The following is an 18,561-nucleotide window of genomic DNA, read 5'->3' as shown; positions in this document are numbered from 1 at the left end:
AAAGGGTATAAAAACCCACTCCCTACATGTGCTTGTCCCTTTTTTTCTTCCAGAGCCATCTTTCTATCTGGGTCTCCTCTTCAATAAACTGCAACCTTCTTTCTAAAGCAGTTGTCATGTTGTTTATTCCCGGCTTGGACTGAACCATGATGAAGACTTTTTTTTCAACAGATCAAAGGAATAAGCTGGTTGTCTCAATTTCTTGTCACACACATGCACTGCTGTGAGACCGAGGACAGTGAGAACAACCCATTCAGAAAAATTCTGCTTTTTGTAACTAATAACACATTACAAAGTTCCTGCATGTCTAAACAGTTCCTTTGAATTTCCTTATCTATTCTAGCTCAGTTACATTTCTACATCTCTAAGCCTGAATACACAATAGCTTAATAGCTGGAAATTAGCCCAGAAATGTAACTCGTTAAGACAAGGCAAGGAGAAAAAAGGGGTGGAAAAAGAACAAAGTGTTGCAGATTCTTAGCTAGGCTTTCTCTTTCTCTTGGATCAACACAGTTTAAAGTAACATAAACATTTTCTTTGGTTAACACAACTTAGAATACAGTGGAGCACCTACAGAAAGCAAGCAGGAATAAATGAACAATAGCTGGGCTATGTTATACATGAAAGATTGATTATACATAAAAGTTTATATTTTGAAAGATTATACTTTGCTTGCTCTCTACAGTTGCAAACCTTATTTTTAGCCCCAATAAGCTGTCATTAAAAGGGACACGGTGGCTCAGTGGGTTAGGATGCTGAGCTTGTTGATCAGAAGGTCGGCAGTTTGGTGGGTCGAATCCCAAGTGCCGCGTAACAGAGTGAGCTCCTGTTACTCGTCCCAGCTTCTGCCAACCTAGCAGTTCGAAAGCACGTAAAAATGCAAGTAGAAAAATAGGGACCACTACGGTGGGAAGGTAACAGCGTTCTGTGCGCCTTGGCATCTAGTCATGCCGGCCACATGACCACGGAGATGTCCTCGGACAAGCACTGGCTCTTCGGCTTTGAAACGGAGATGAGCACTGGCCCCTAGAGTTGGAAACGACTAGCACGCATGTGCGGGGGAACCTTTACCTTTTTAGCTGTCATTATTTTATGCAGGTAGCTGTAAAATTTACAGGATAGATAGCTTTTATCACAGTCACCGACCAGCAATTGAATTTGTCATGTGTGTTATTACAATGTTTTACTTCATTAATGCATCCCTGCTAGTTCCTGTCTAGTTCCTCAGGCTGCCCGCCTTCAGGTCCCAGATTACTTTTGGTTCATTTATAAAAAAAAGACCTAAGTTGCAGCCAGACAACATTTTTGTGTTGAATTCTGAGATATTTACAGAAATAATTCTTTAAATGACTTTAATGACACTGCTTTGCTTCACAGCATGTCAACTTTTTAATATTATTCATTTTAATGTTAATATTTAGAAACATCTAAAAGAAAGGCAAGGCAGGAGATCTTGCATTGAGAACTCTGGCAATAGTTTAGCATAATTATTCTGTGAAAGGAAAACTAAAAATGGTTTTAATATGCAGTGAAATTGTTAGAAAAATAAATCTTGTGTATTATCAATTACCACAAATATAAGTCCAAACACTAAGGTTTTTCCGTTTTTAGGATCTGATTACAAATCATGTTTTGAATAATGTAAGAGGATGAACATGCCACTTTCTTTGATTTCTAGTTTATTTCTTTGGCTTTACATTGCTTTTAACTTCTAAAGTTCTACTCTATAAATTAAATTACTTATTTCAACATGTTTTTTTCAACACAAGCAATTAAAATACCAATATTTTGAAAACTGTTAGAAACTTAAATTTTAATTCTAGTAAAATTGTTAATCAGAGAAAGAGGGAGTGGATTAATAAATTACCAATTCAGGTTCAATACTTCGGCTGTAATTTAGTAATACCTCAATAATTTGAGGAACATTTGATGTGTATTTGAGTATATCTATATGTGTTTAAAAATACACAAATACATCTTAACTCTGCCACAAAGATTAATTGCATAATCTTTACTTTTAGGTCATGGACCATTTTCACATATGTTTGATGGAAGATTCATTCCACTTGCTTGCCCGGGATTAGAATGGAAGGTGGGTATTATTTTATTTTATTTATTAAATTTATATGTATTGTAAATGAGATATGTCCATGGAGATTCTCAATCATCCAAGTCATGGTTGTCCCAAAGGTGCTTTTCCAAAAGGCAACTGGACTTCCTTGGATTTTTTTCTTGAAAATGTTTTGCTTCTAATCCAAGAAGCTTCTTCAGTTCTGACTGAATGGTGGGGAATGGAAGGATTTTATATTCTTTGCAGTCATCTGGTTGTTAGCACAGGGTCGATCATTAGCAGTCTGAGAGTTGTTGAGGCCAGTTGGGCATTTATCTGTATCTTCAGAGTCACCTGAATCAGAGTGCAAATGGGTGTGGAATCTTGGGATGCCTGAAAGGACTATGTTGTAGACAGTCTTTCCAAATGTTTCTGAAAGATAAAAGTCACTCTTTTGCAGGCAGCAAAAGTTAGCATTCTGGTCAAAGACAGCAAGAGAAACCATAGCTTTTGGAGACTATTGTAACTTTGAATAGTCACTAAACGATTTTGAGTCGACAGTTACCTATAGGACCAAGTATTTTATTGCTGCTTATTCCCTGAATGGATAGAAAAGCAACAATAACTACAGTAACTGTAAATATTGTTTGCAATACATACAAACTTAAAACTATAGCAAATTACCTCCAAAGTAGCTGGGATTCATAAGCTAAATTTAAATCGTAGAGATTTAAGCAGAAATATTAATTATGCTGGATTGATTGATAGTTTATATTGTGATTAACATAAGGGGGTATGGTGGTGCAGCAGCTTAATGAACCTGGGTTTGTTGGTCAAAAATGGTTGGTACTCTGTTCAAACACATGACACCACGTGAAAGACTGATCTTCCATCATTTGCCCCTAGCTCCTGCCCACCTAGCAGTTCAAAAGCATGTAAAAATGCCGGTAGATAAATAGATATCCGCTCCAGTGGGAAAATCTAGCAGCGCTCTGTGTGGAAGTGGGAATTGGTGCCAGACCTGCACAGTTGCAAGGCAAAGTCAGTGGAAGAAAGCCTATATGACCCGACATCCACCAAAAGCTGGTAGCCAGCTGAGGCAAAGCTAGTTCGCCCCCTGTAGTGTACCCATGAATAGCACGCATGTGTGAATAAAATGAAGTAGCAATCTTGGGCTACCAGAACATTGTAGACTCCCCTGACTATGTATGCCGTACGCTTAAAAAAAGTGATTTAACACATACATATCTATATATATTTACAGCATGAGCAGGCTTCTGTTCAGATGTTTGAACACTTAATCACTTCCAATAAGGTAAGGTCAAAAATGGAACATTACGGCCTCAAGTTGGATGAAGACATAACTTTTATCAAAGAACAGATAGCAGGTCCTGTTGAGAAGAAAAGAGGGGATGAAAAGGTGAGTTCTGTTTTTCATATCCCTGGATCTTATCTAAATGTGCAGTTTACTAGAATGAACTGGGATCAAAAGAGGAAAGAGGCAAAAGGCAAGGCCATTAGTTTCAGTTAGTTACTTATTTTTGATATGTAAGGTGCAGGAGTTCAGTAGCACAGCGAACTGTTGTGTGCAGAAAGGCCCAGGTTTAGTCTTGACATTTCCGAGGGTGGAAGATGCTGCTTGCTGACATGTTTAGAGCTATCATTAGTATAAATGTATAAATGTTTTTTTCAATCCTCTTCAAATAAAAAATAAATATTACTTTAAACAAAATTAAAAACTGAACTCAGAAATGAGGGAAGGTTTCTAAGAAATTTTTGAAATGTCATACAGAATTAAGACACCCACTAGGGTACATATATAAACTATATAAATGCGAAACTTTTTAAAAAATCAGGCATTGTACAGCAATGGGAATAATTGTGGAATACATCTATAATTGATGGGCAATTAATTTTCCCAAGGGGCCACATAAAAAACAGACTGTTGTGGACAGTCACTGCTGTCCTGCCCCCCCCTGTCCACTCCTGATACTGCACTGATGCCCTGCCCCCAATGCCAATACTGCACCACTGTCCTGCCTCCTGCTGATGCCCTTCTCCCACCACTACTCTTCCTCACTCCCCCCACCCCCCGCTGCCATGGGCTGGATTGGGGCTGCGCGCTTTTTAATTATTTATGATTAAAATGGCACCTAGATTTATATACTACTTCACAGTGCTTTACAGCACTCTCTAAGCGGTTTACAGAGTTAGCATATTGCTTCCAACAATCTGATTCCTCATTTTACCAGTCTCAGAAGGATGGAAACCTGAGTCAACCAACCTTGAGCCCATCAGGATTGAAGGAACTGAACTCCTGGCAATATGAGCAGAGTTAGCCTGCAATACTACATTCTAACCACTGCGCCTACATGGCTCATAAAATACTGATTATAGGAATTAATTTGCTGCAGTATTTGCAAAGCTTTGGAAAGTTACTGCTTAAAAATCTTGGTTCCATTGTAATTTATTTTCACCATGAAATAGGTAAAACTTATTGATTAGAAGACAGTATTTGTTTGCATTTTTGTCCTTTTCATCCAGTGGCCCTATCATGGTCGTTCCCCAAAAAAGAGTTTTCTTTACGAAATAGTGGCTAACAAAACAAGTGGCATTGATGTTGATAAATGGGACTACTTTGCCAGGTATGGAAATGTCACTATTTATCGGACTTGAAAACATTTTTAGAAGTAATATTGGAAGAGTTTTGCCTACAACACCTTCAACAAACTGAATTTCTTTCATTTCTAAAAGAATAGGAATGTATTTTTCTTTGCAGTTAGACTCCTTGAATTTTATCAATGATTTTAAGTGTTTTTATGCTTTGTATGTTATTATGTATTATTTTAGATTGTTATCATCTTGATGTAAAGGCAAGCATACATAGAAATAATAAATAACCTAATGTCGTATCCCTTCAAAGGATACCAAACTCTATTCATATATATCAAGAGTGGGTAAGAAATGGGCTAGATCTTAGCTCAGTTTTACCTCAATAATTTTGCTACTGTTTTGGTTTCCATAAAAAATATTTTAAATCAGTACTGTATGCTAATTTGTGTACAATAATATTTATTATAATCATTGTAAATGTATTCATGAGAAAATATAAAATCCAAACTAGATTTGAAAAAAAATATATTTGAATGGTCCTATTTGTCTTTTTGGAATATACTCAGGGATTGTCATCATCTTGGAATTCAAAACAATTTTGATTATGAGCGCTTCATTAAATTTGCTCGGGTGTGCCAGGTGAAGGATATGATGCATATTTGTACCCGTGACAAGGTAAATTCCCTTGGACAGATTGTGTATTTTGTATATTTCACAAAAGTATCAGTTATCCAAACTACACAACAGGAATAAGAAAAGGTTATAGTTTTTGTGAAGGAGAATACAGAATTTTAGAACTGGATTTCTTACAAGTCTAAATTCTGACTTCCAAAGATTAGAAAGCTAACTCTTTGCTTATCAAAGTTAGTGAGTTTATTGAATAGTGAAAGGGTAGCACTGAAAGCCTTAAAGAGCAGTCAAGGCAAGAAGCTGTTTTATGTAATCTCTAACTTTTATTTTATTTATTAGATTTGTTTGCTGCCCATCTTGTCTTAAGACGACTCTGGTGGCTTATTTATTTATTTATTAAATTTTTGCAGATATATGCTGTGATCATCATCATCAAAGCAGAAATAAGGGTCAGAAGTGTCCCCATGACGCCTTTTATTTCACTTAAGATTTGCAAATTCCCTTTGAAGGGAAGGAAGTGTCAAGGTATAAATCACCTTAGTAGAGGGTGAAGGATCGTGCTTCAGAGGATGCATGATGTGCATGAAGGAAGGAAATAAAACACGACGCATAATCTTACTAAATACCTTTTAATTACAAAAATATAAAAACTAAATATATATTATAAAGAGAGCTAGCTGACTACATCCTAACGTAACAGACAGTAACAGCAAAGTGAAAGACAATACAAGAATAACTGTGGGAAACTTTGTCTAGACATGTGCACAAAACAGTCTGAAACCACAACATAGCTGGTCTAGACTTGAGGGGAGATGGGCTCCCTCATGACCCTTCAGTTCCACTGTGCTGGCTATTTTAGGCATGACCTGTCATGTTAACTGCTGAATATAATGTTGCCTCGTGGGTCTACTAAAATATAAGATTAAATATATCTAAGACATAATGGTAGAAAAATCATCTAACAAAGCAATGTCAACTGCAAAAATAACTGTTGGGGAACCTTTCACTGATTAAAGTAATTTTATATTTATATAACTTTCATACAATATATTGTCAATATATGTCAATGTACAGTCAATATATTGCTCTGTTCAAGAGCAGTTTTTTAAAAACACTACTATTTAGAAAAACAAATTCCAATATGAGGAACTATGGTAAAATTGATACAGTAACTTTGCTATAATAAACATTTAGCTTTGAGTGATCCTCTTTAGACTTAGACTTATGAGAAGCTATGAATCAGATGACCAATCTAAACTCTTGATATATAGCATTACATAGTGAAAATTTTATTCATAATAAATGTTCCAGAAATATCCCGTATTGCTTCAAAAGAGTCATCAGAATTCATTTCTGGATATCTAGAAACGAGCTTTTGGAGAGAGTATTTCATATACCCCTCACCATTAAAATTAGAGAGTCAGAGATTTTGCAAGTGGATGTTTTTGTGAATTAGTTGGTTAATATTGTTCTCAATACTGTATTGTTTTGTAGCTATAGTTTTAATAACAAAAATAAATATTTTTTATATTTAAAAGGAGGTTGGAAATGTGTATGACATGTTCCACACACGAAACTGTCTGCACCGCAGAGCATATCAGCACAAAGTTTGCAAAATTATTGAAACCATGTAAGTTTGAAAGGATCTACTCTGGTGGGAGATGTTGATTAAATCAGTTCTTATAAAAATATGCATTTTAATAGTTTTAAATCTGCATACATTTGCAATGAATGATATTATTTGAAGAAGTTATATCTCTACATGATTAGAGAGGGAAATGCTGCTTCAATAAGGCTTGATGTTTAGCTGCACTTTTTATAAATAAGTTGTGTGCAGTTAATATACTTAGAAGTGTCACTGATTTCTCAAAATATTTTTAATAAATTAATCTAGCCAATTAACTGTTTTTCTCTGCTAATATAGCCCAGATAAACAACCCCTTCTTTTCTCTCTTAATAATTGTCAAAGTAGATTTTATTGAAGAAGGTAAATGTTTATATTTAAGTACAATTAAATCTATAGTTTCTGGAAATACAGTTTTTAATAATTTCCAGTTTGTATCATCTATTTCATATTAGGATTGCTGATGCCTTTTTAAAGGCTGATCCACATATCAAAATAAAGGGCTCAGATGGAAAAGTGTTCCAGATCTCTACAGCACTGAATGACATGGAAGCCTATACAAAGCTGACAGGTGAATATGTGGATTCGCCAGAAATTCTTATCACACTAAATATGAGAAGTATTTCTCTCAGGTTTCAGTTTTGTAACAAGGTGCTATAATACCGTAACAATGTTTCCACTGAAACTGCAAATCATCTCAAAAACTGGGTATTTCTACAGGGCTCTACTATTTTGGATGGTACTCCAGTTATATAATCCACAGTTTGGAAGGGTTTGTGGAATTAGAAAATGAGGAAAAAAATCTTACCCTATTGTTCCCCCATTTTATCAGCAAGATTCTTCAGTTGGATTGAAAGTCATGGATAGAACAAGCATTTCTGTTTGTAGGAGGTTATTGGTTGTCATTATAGACTTGGAAAAAGAAGTCTTATATTTTTCATGAATATAACTTTAATAATTACTTGGTCTTTGGGGAAGGCAGGGAAACCAAAGATATCTCCACAAAAGCAGAGCTGATGATTGTAGCAAAGACTGGTGAGTAAACCAGTTCTCTGGAACCTCTCCAGGCGTGGGGAGGATGGGAGATATACCACATATACTGTAGATGGCTGCTCCTTATGAGGAAACCATAGGACTGTGATCTACCACAGGTTGGTTTACTTGATCAAGGTTAAAATAAGACTTTGTTGCAAAGTTCTGGCAACCCTTTATGGACTCTGCTGACACCTGTAAGTTGATGGTTTATGGGTTTGCTTATAGGTAAGTGATGGGATATGGGATGAAGAACTATCTATTTGTTTCCATACAGGATGTGAAAAGTTACTAAATTTGTCAATACTTCTTGTAATGAAGGTTGGGAATATTTTTTTTCTTTATTGGATTTTTTCTTTTTGCATGTTTTATTCTTTCTATTCTCTTTTCTTCTAGTTTGCATTATTGTTTATTATTGAAATCTTTAATAAAAATATATGTGAGAATAATTATTTATATATTGCTTCTGTGGCAGATGAAATCTTTTTAAAGATTCTACATTCTGATGAACCAGAGCTGAGTGATGCACGGGAAATTCTGTGTAAAATACAGAAGCGTGATCTCTTTAAATGCTTGGGGGAAACGCAGCCACCAGAGGGCAATAAAATTAAAAAGGTACAGACAATTTTCTACGCTGCATTGGTTATATTGGTTAAAAAAGAGCCTTGGTGGAGCAGTGGGCTAATGCCTCCTTAAGTAACACCAGCTGCCTGCAATTAGTGCAGGTTCGCATCCCACCAGGCTCAAGATTGACTCAGCATTCCATCCTTCCGAGGTAGGTAAAATGAGGACCCAGATTGTTGGGGGCAATTAAGCTGACTTTGTAATAATGCCGCTGGGGGGGGGGGCGAAAGCCCTAATAAGCAGGCATATACATAGAATGAAGGCTACTGCTAAGCTTGTAAGCCGCCCTGAGTCTTCAGAGAAGGGCGGGATATAAATGGAATTAAAATAAATAAAATAAATAAATATCATTTCATTGTATGAATTCACTTAGCTATAATAATTGAGCAATCATTCATTTTCTATATTCTTGAATATAAATCTGTCATAAGATTTGTAAAGTTTGACAATATTTTGAGATTTGGATCATTAAAAATAGGGAAGGATGACCAAGAGCATCTAAAAGTTCCCTAAGGAGTCTCATCACTGTGTGCGCCACCACAGTTGCCTCTACTGACAAGATGGGTGGCACATAAATGTAATAAATAATAAAAATTCTGAACCAGTTGAAGTTTCTGGGTGGTCATCAGAATAACAGAGTTGTATGGGACCTTGTAGGTCATCTAGTCCAACCTTCTGCTCAGGCAGGAGACCCTCTACCATTTCTGATAAGTGGTTGTCCAGTCTTTTCTTGAAAGTCTCCCATGATGAAGTACCCACAACTTTTGAAGGCAGGCTGTTTCATTGGTTGATTGTTCTTACTGCCAGAAAATTTCTCCTTATTTCTAGGTTGAATCTCTCCTTGATCACTTTCCATCCATTGATCCTTGTCTGGCCTTCAAGTGCTTTGGTCTCCCTCCTTTCTGTGACAGCCCCTCAAATATTGGAACATTGCTATCATGTCACCCCGGTCCTTCTCTTCACTAGACATGACCAGTTCTTGCAACTATTCTTCATGTGTTTTACCCTCCAGATCCCTAATCACCTTTGTTGCTCTTCTCTGCAGTCTACATGTTGCAATAATCCAAATAGGGGACTAAGGCATGAGTAATTGTGAGCAAAGTCTCCCAATCCAGGAAAGGTTGTAATTAGAACACCAGATGAATCTGTGCAAAGTAGAACTTTCGTTGTTTCGGAATGTTTCATTTATGTGTGTTTAATGAAATGGAATTCTTAATAGCTTGAGTGCTCCATTTCTATACTATTAAAACTCTGTGTCCTTTGATTGGATGAAATGGTGCATCATAGGACAACAATTTCTGAACCAAGTTACTTCAAATGGGCTAACTTACAAAATGTTTCCAAAATCTGGGACCCATGACTCCCAAGGGATAAAATTTGGGAATATTGTGGCTGCTATAATATGATCTTTATTTTCAATTGTCTGTGACAGTTTCTGAGCCAGTATCACAATCCCTTGCTTCCTCCTCCACTCAGCAGCAGCTTCTTACCTGCCTACCTGAAAGACAAGGGAAGGAAATGGGAAAGAGGGAGGGAGGGAGAGAAATATTTCCAATCCTCCTTGACAGATTCCCAGAAGGAAACTCAATGGGGAAGGCAGTAGGAAATTGAAAGTTGCTTCTATTCCAACTGCTTTTTTTGCCCAACTTTATTTCTCTGTTTAGGTAAGGAAATATCTCTGAAACAATAACCCAACAGGGCAAGGATTGTCTAATCAGAACTAATGTTTCAGTGTTTGGGTCATAGAAGATAATGGGAATGAACCTTTTCATCCCAGTTGCACAGGAAAAGAAGAGGTGGCAGCCTTTGGTAATTATTGGGTAGTGTACTTGCAGGAAACAACATGTTTTTGAAAAATTGAAAAATCCCAATGCAATGAATTAAAACAGACTGAATTAGGTAGGATCTTTTTCATTTGCAACAGAACTTGTATTGGAACTAGGAATAGAATTAAACTGCTGTCCATGGACACATACTCTCCAAGGGCATATACTCCATACTTTCCTTTCAGTAGGATACAAGGCGCTGGAAACCCCCCCCCCCCCAAAAAAAAAACTTTCCTTTCAAAAATGTGTCTTCCAATAAATTCATTTTGTATTTAATAATTATTTTTCATGTTTCTTCATTCCACGGTTCTTATATTCTTATTTTTCTTTTTTGTAAAATTGAATTGTTGCTTTTTGTTGTTTTTCATTCATAAGAGTGCTGCATCTTTTAAGTATCCTAATAATGCAGGTCCCTTAGAGGCTGTTAGATCATATGAGCCATACTTTTCATTAAATCCAATTATATACTCTATATTTCCAAGAAAATGTTACCATAGGTTTATATCATGAAATAACAAATACTAAAATATAGTAACCTTGCCTTCTCTTTGTAACTTCACTCCAACTTTAGTCCACCTGACGTGTGTGCGTGTGTATTATTATTATTGTTATTATTAATAATAATAACAATAATAATAATAATACAATAATAATAATAATAATAACAATAATAATAATAATACAATAACAATAATAAAAAAGTTGGAAGGGACCTTGGAAGTCATCTGGAGCATTCACTGCTTCTGGAGGCAGGTTGTTCCACTGGTTAATTGTTCTAACTGTCAGGAAGTTTCTCCTTAGTTCTAGGTTGCTTCTCTCCTTGATTAGTTTTCATCCATTGCTTCTTGTCCTGCCTTCAGGTGCTTTGGAGAATAGCTTGACTCCCTCTTCTTTGTGGTAGCCCCTGAGATATTGGAACACTGCTATCATGTCACCCCTCACCCTTCTCTTCATTAAACTACACATACCCAATTCCAGCAACCATTCCTTATATGTTTTAGCCTCCAGTCCCCTAATCATCTTTGTTGCTCTTCTCTGTACTCTTTCTAGACTAGAGTCTCAACATCTTTTTTACATCGTGGTGACTAAAACTGGATGCAGTATTCCAAGTGTGGCCTTACCAAGGCATTGTAAAGTGATATTAATACTTCATATGAACTTGATTCTATCCCTCTGTTCATGCAGCCTAGCACTGTGTTGGCTTTTTTGGCAGCTGCAGCACACGGTTGGCTCAGAGCCTTGGTGGAGCAGTGGGCTAATGCCTCCTTAAGTAACACCAGCTGCCTGCAATTAGTGCAGGTTCGCATCCCACCAGGCTCAAGGTTGACTCAGCCTTCCATCCTTCCGAGGTAGGTAAAATGAGGACCCAGATTGTTGGGGGCAATAAGCTGACTTTGTAATAATGCCGCTTGTGGGGGGCAAAAGCCCTAATAAGCAGACATATACATAGAATGAAGGCTATTGCTAAGCACATTGATTTGTGCTTAGAGTGTACGCCGCCCTGAGTCTTCGGAGAAGGGCGGGATATAAATGGGATTAAAATAAAAAATAAAAATAAATATTTAACTGATTGTCTACTAGGACTCCAAGATCCCTCTCACAGTTACTACTATTGAGCAAGGTACCACCTATATTATACCTGTACATTTGGTTTTTCTTGCCTAAATGTAGAACCTTACTTTTTTCACCATTGAATTTCATTTTGTTAGATAGTGCTTAATATTCAAGTCTGTCCAGATCCTCCTGTATCTTAAGCCTATCTTCTGTAGTATTGGCTATTTCTGCCAGCTTGGTGTCATCTGCAAATTTGATGAGTTCCCCATTTATCCCCTTGTCCAAATCATTGATGAAGATGTTGAAGAGCACTGGGCCTAGAACAGAGCCCTGGGGCACCCCACTACACACTTCCCTCCATGTAGATGCAGTTCCATTGAGGACCACATGCTGAGTACGGCTGGTCAGCCAACTACGAATGCATATTGTGGTGATGCTGTCTAACCCACATTTTCCATCTTATCAAGTAGTAGGTTCAAATGCCTTACTAAAGTCCAAATAAATTATATCTACAGCATTTCTCTGGTCCACTAATTTTGTCACTTGGTCAAAGAATGCAATAAGATTTGTCTGGCATGATCTGTTTTTGACAAACTCATGTTGGCTTTTAGTGATGACTTTGTTTGCCTCTAGGTGTTCACTGATTCGTTGCTTGATTATCTTTTCCAGAATCTTCCCAGGTATTGAGGTCAGGCTGATAGGTCTGTAGTTTCCGGGATCTATTTTCTTACCTTTTTTGAAAATGGGAACTACATCAGCTCTTTTCCAGTCCTCTGGTAGTTCCCCAGTGCTCCAGGATCTTTGAAAAATATAGTTCAGCGGTTCTGAGATCACGTCTGCCAGTTCCTTGAGAACCTTGGGGTATAATCCATCTGGTCCTGGTGATTTGAACTTGTCTAGGGTGGACAGGTGCTCACTTACCATTTTCTTGCCTATCTTAACGTGTTTCTAATCTGTTTTTTTACGGTACTGTTTTCAATAGGTTGGAGTGTTTTTTCCCTTTGTGTAAAGACAGATGCAAAAAACAAGTTAAATAGTTCTGCTTTCTCCCTGTTGCTTGTCACCTTCTTGCCACTTTCCCCCACTAATGGATCAATCATTTCCTTACCTTTTTTCTTGTTTTTTACATGTTGAAAGAAGCTTTTTTTGGTTATTTTTGACTTTGGTCACAAGCCTCAGTTCATTTTGAGCCTTAGCTTTCCTCACTTCATCTTTGCAGGCACAGGCTATTTGCTTATATTCTGCCTTGGTTATGTGCCCCTCTTTCCACTTCTTATACTTGTCCTTTTTATCTCTCAGTTTATTAGAGAGTTCTTTATGCAGCCATGCTGGTTTCTTTTAAGAGCTGTTATTTTTCTTCTTTCTTGGTATTGTGCTATAGACTGGGCCTTTATTATCTCACTTTTCAAAATTTCCCAAGCTTCTTGAATCTTTCCCCCTTTAGGATTTTCATCCATGGAATCCTTCCAAAGCTCTCTCTAAGTTTATTGAAATTAGCTCTTTTAAAGTCCAAGACTCTAGTTTGGCTGTGTTCTATTGCTTGTGCCTCCAGAATGTTGAATTCCAATATTGCATGATCACTTCCCCCCAAGGTTCCTGTGGCTTCAACACCTTTTATCATTTCATCTCTGTTAGTGAGAATTAAATCCAATATGGCTAATCCCCTAGTTCCCTTCTCTACTTTTTGGGAGAGAAAGTTGTCTGCTAGGTTTGTCAGGAATCTGTTTGATCTTCTACGTGGTGCAGAGTTTGTCTCCCAGTTGATATCAGGGTAATTAAAGTCCCCCATTACTATTGTGATGTGCTTCCTACATACCTTAGTTAACTGACTAGCAAAAAGTTCACCTATTTCCTCTGTTTGGTTGGGCGGCCTATAGTATACACCTATGGCAATGTCATTTCCCCCCCTTTTATATTGACCCACATGCATTCGAGACTGTTTTCATCATTATTGTGCTCTTATTTCTGTAGAGATGTAGGTATTTCTTATATAGAGAGCAACTCCACTTAGCTGTGTGTTCCATTTGTGGGTTTCATCCCACCATGTTTCCGTAATGGCAACAATATCGTATCTGCCCTCATTTACCTGAATTTCTAGTTCACCCTGCTTACTGTTCATACTCTGTGCACTGGTGTATAGACATTTGAGTCCTTTATGACTGACTCTGTGTTTACTTTCTACATAACCTGTGTGGTGCCTGCGTTCCCCTCTTTTCTTACCACCTGTTTGGTTAGTGTACTTTGTGTGGCACTCACTATTAAAAGCTTGATTTTGCTTGACAGCAAGATTGATATTCTTGTCCACACACACATCAATGTTACATGCACTGATAACCCTATAATTTTTAGATTTATATGTATGTATGTATATGTATATGTATTAAAGGGACGCGGTGGCTCAGTGGGTTAGGATGCTGAGCTTGTCAATCAGATGGTCGGCAGTTTGGCGGGTCGAATCCCAAGTGCCGTGTAGCAGAGTGAGTGCCTGTTACTCGTCCCAGCTTCTGCCAACCTAGCAGTTCGAAAGCACGAAAAAATGCAAGTAGAAAAATAGGGACCACTATGGTGGGAAGGCAACAGCGTTCCATGCACCTTTGGCATCTAGTCATGCCGGCCACATGACCACGGAGACGTCCTCAGACAAGCGCTGGCTCTTCAGCTTTGAAATGGAGATGAGCACCGGCCCCTAGAGTTGGAAACGACTAGCACGCATGTGCGGGGCAACCTTTACCTTTACATGTATATGTATATGTATATGTATACACACACACACACACACACACACACACACACACAGAGAGAGAGAGAGAGAGATTATATAGATAGAATATAATATTGTTATAGCAATTCTATATTTGTTGCAGTAAATGATACTGTATACAGTCATGCTTGAAATTGTTGGCACCCCAGAAATTTTTCCAGAAAATCAAGTATTTGTCACAGAAAAGTATTGCAGGAACACATGTTTTGCTATACACAGGTTTATTCCCTTTGTGTGTATTGGAACACAACAAAAAAGGGAGGAAAAAAAGCAAATTGGACATAATGTCAAACAAAACTCCAAAAATGAGCCGGACAAAATTATTGGCACCCTTTCAAAATTGTGGGTAAACAAAATTGTTTCAAGCATGTGATGCTCCTTTAAACTTACCTTGGGCAAGTAACAGGTGTGGGCAATATAAAAATCACACCTAAAAGCAGATAAAAAGGAGAGAAGTTCACTTAGTCTTTGCATTGTGTGTCTGTGTGTGCCACACTAAGCATGGACAACAGAAAGAGGAGAAGAGAACTGTCTGAGGACTTGAGAACCAAAATTGTGGACAAATATCAACAATCTCAAGGTTACAAGTCCATCTCCAGAGATCTAGATTTGCCTTTGTCCACAGTGTGCAACATTATCAAGAAGTTTGCAACCCATGGCACTGTAGCGAATCTCCCTGGTCGTGGACAGAAGAGAAAAATTGATGAAAGGTTGCAACGCAGGATAGTCCGGATGGTGGATAAGCAGCCCCAAACAAGTTCCAAAGGAATGCAAGCTGTCCTGCAGGCTCAGGGAGCATCAGTGTTGGCGCAAACTATCCGTCGACATTTAAATGAAATGAAACGCTATGGCAGGAGACCCAGGAGGACCCCACTGCTGACACAGAGACATAAAAAAGCAAGATTATAGTTTGCTAAAATGTACTTGAGTAAGCCAAAATCCTTCTGGGAAAACGTCTTGTGGACAGATGAGACCAAGATAGAGCTTTTTGGTAAAGCACATCATTCTACTGTTTACCGAAAATGAAATGAGGCCTACAAAGAAAAGAACACAGTACCTACAGTGAAATGTGGTGGAGGTTCAATGATGTTTTGGGGTTGTTTTGCTGCCTCTGGCACTGGGTGCCTTGAATGTGTGCAAGGCATCATGAAATCTGAGGATTACCAAAGGATTTTGGGTCGCAGTGTAGAGCCCAGTGTCAGAAAGCTGGGTTTGCGTCCGAGATCTTGGGTCTTCCAGCAAGACAATGACCCCAAACATACGTCAAAAAGCACCCAGAAATGGATGGCAAGAAAGCACTGGAGAGTTCTGAAGTGGCCAGCAATGAGTCCAGATCTGAATCCCATTGAACACCTGTGGAGAGATCTTAAAATTGCTGTTGGGAAAAGGCGCCCTTCCAATAAGAGAGACCTGGAGCAGTTTGCAAAGGAAGAGTGGTCCAAAATTCCGGGTGAGAGGTGTAAGAAGCTTATTGATGGTTATAGGAAGCGACTGATTTCAGTTATTTTTTCCAAAGGGTGTGCAACCAAATATTAAGTTAAGGGTGCCAATAATTTTGTCCGGCCCATTTTTGGAGTTTTGTTTGACATTATGTCCAATTTGCTTTTTTTCCTCCCTTTTTTGTTGTGTTCCAATACATACAAAGGGAATAAACCTGTGTATAGCAAAACATGTGTTCCTGCAATACTTTTCTGTGAGAAATACTTGATTTTCTGGAAAAATTTCTGGGGTGCCAACAATTTCGAGCATGACTGTATGTAACTCAAATATTTTTTAAAATATTAATCAAGTTTCTGAAAATACTGTTATCTGCTGACTCAGTGAAAAGTTAAAAATGTTATGCCTTCCAGGAAGACTATGATAGATTGTGTGCTGAAATTGTTGAGTCCAAACCTATGACAATTTCTGAAGATGTGGAACTGAAGGCTGAAGATTTTATTGTTGATGTAAGTAAGGTGCTTTTTTGGTTTTGTTTTTACCAATAAAGGAGAATATTTGTAGCTGAGAGGGTTCCTTGATGCTCTCTGAGCTTGGTTGTTTTCTTGCAAACTAGGTATCATTATCAGTTTTAGTACTGATCATTAACACTGATGATGTTATCTAGTCTGGGTGATGAAACCTCTGCAAGAAAACCAAGCTGAGCCTTTTTTTTAAAAAAAAAATCTTACTTTGCTTTCTTAGAGTGTATTTATATAAATTGTTAAGTGTGCTTTATTTTGATTTTGCCATATAAAGGTTATTAATATGGATTATGGAATGAAAGAAAGGGACCCCGTCAATAATGTTTATTTCTACTGCAAGCGTGACATCACTAAGGCAGTCAATATTGCAAGAGAACAAGTAAGTAAAAATGGGAGTGGTTGGTTTTGCCAGTTTATTGTGTTGGTTTTAAGAAAATAGCCACCATATTACAGGTAGTCCTTGATTTAAAAGTATAATTGAGCCCAGAATTATATTCAGAATTTATGAAGTTATCATATAACCATATCTGAGTTTACAATGTTATTTGTAGGGTTCTAACATGAACCCTGTGATTGTTATGTAAATCCTGTATCCTCAATGGCCATTTTTTTGCCAGAATTAGAACCATATGCTAGTTGCTTGGAAAAAAATATATATGTAAATTATGGTCATGTGATTGCAGGATTGTGCAAATGGCCGTAAATGTGGACCGCTTGCTGAGTGCCCAAAATATGATATGAGACACGGGAGGAGAGCAGCCATTGCAGTTTCAGATCTGGGTCAAAAGTACCTTTGTGTGTGGGGTGTGTGTGTGTGTGGGTGTTTCTTTGTAACTTTGAACAGTCGGTAAGCAATAAGTCAAGAATTGCCTGTAATGATATTCAGTTTTAAAGGGTGAATCTTCTATACCAGCTCTATTATGCTTGTACTGGATGCTCTTTTTATAATGGCTTTCAATGGTCTGTTTTACTGCTTGGGGAAGATAAGGAAAGTCAGTTAAGTTAAGCATTTTAATTATTTATGTCTTTAAGGTTTCAAAGCTGCTTCCAGAAAAATTTGCAGAACAGATCATCAGAGTTTATTGTAAAAAAAAGGATACAGAGATAATTGAAGCTGCTACAAAATATTTTGTTCAGTGGTGTATAGATAAGGATTTCACTAAACCACGGGTAAGATGTTCATACATGAATGAAAGTACACTTATAACAAGACAACCTCCTGAAAATTTTGGAAAATTTATTATTATTTTATTATTATTATTTTTAAACAGAGTTCAATAATAATTATTCAACAAAAATGTGTTGTCTATCTTATTCATTAATGCAAATTAAATTCCTAATCTCTAAATCTTTTCTCTAACCATTGATAAAATAGATCCCAAGTTTGAAAATATTCTGTTTCTTCTTTTTCTTTCAACCTTAAAGTAAGTCGCTCCATTTCCTCAGTCTAATATTTTTTTGATTATTTCTTCTTCTAGTGGTATTTCTTCGTTCTTCCAATATTATGCAAATATAATTTTTGCCGCTATTATCACATGTAGAATCAAATATGTACTTTGTTTATCAAGTTTTTCTGGCATTATACCAAGTAAAAAATCAGGTTTATAATCTATTAGTTTCTCTAATATTTTTTCTAACCAATTGTGTATTATTGTCCAATATCTCCTTGCTTTAACACATGTCCACCACATATGATAATAAGTACCTGGTTTGGGTTTACATTTCCAACATTTCTCTGACATGTTTCTAAACATTTTTGCTAATCTTGTTAGTGGCAAATGCCATCTATAAAACATACAAGTTTTGTTTTTATGAAGCTGATATTGTTAATTTATAGTTTCTTTCCCACAAACTTTGCCACTTTTCTAAGTCTATATTATATCTTT

The 18,561-nt window shown here is 37.1% G+C and overlaps 1 protein-coding gene across 2 annotated transcripts in view; it reads left to right on the top strand.

Moving 5' to 3' along the window:
• Positions 1–18,561, top strand: part of SAMHD1 (SAM and HD domain containing deoxynucleoside triphosphate triphosphohydrolase 1) — a 46,193-nt gene that overhangs the window by 16,008 nt on the left and 11,624 nt on the right. Inside the window, exons 6-15 of one of the 2 annotated variants that reach the window (XM_081324491.1) lie at positions 2,022–2,092; positions 3,315–3,470; positions 4,595–4,695; positions 5,230–5,338; positions 6,832–6,923; positions 7,373–7,488; positions 8,425–8,564; positions 16,565–16,660; positions 16,950–17,054; positions 17,708–17,845. In XM_081324491.1, the coding sequence (XP_081180617.1) occupies positions 2,022–2,092; positions 3,315–3,470; positions 4,595–4,695; positions 5,230–5,338; positions 6,832–6,923; positions 7,373–7,488; positions 8,425–8,564; positions 16,565–16,660; positions 16,950–17,054; positions 17,708–17,845 (1,124 nt within the window). Of the gene's footprint in view, positions 1–2,021; positions 2,093–3,314; positions 3,471–4,594; positions 4,696–5,229; positions 5,339–6,831; positions 6,924–7,372; positions 7,489–8,424; positions 8,565–9,401; positions 10,868–16,564; positions 16,661–16,949; positions 17,055–17,707; positions 17,846–18,561 lie in introns of those variants that run through there. The other variant, XM_081324492.1, reaches the window with a different exon arrangement.

This window comes from Vipera berus, assembly GCF_964194415.1.
Source record: "Vipera berus genome assembly, chromosome: 3".
Taxonomy (NCBI): domain Eukaryota; kingdom Metazoa; phylum Chordata; class Lepidosauria; order Squamata; family Viperidae; genus Vipera; species Vipera berus.
The sequence above is the reverse complement of the archived record's forward strand: the minus strand, read 5'-3'. Positions and strand labels throughout refer to the sequence as shown.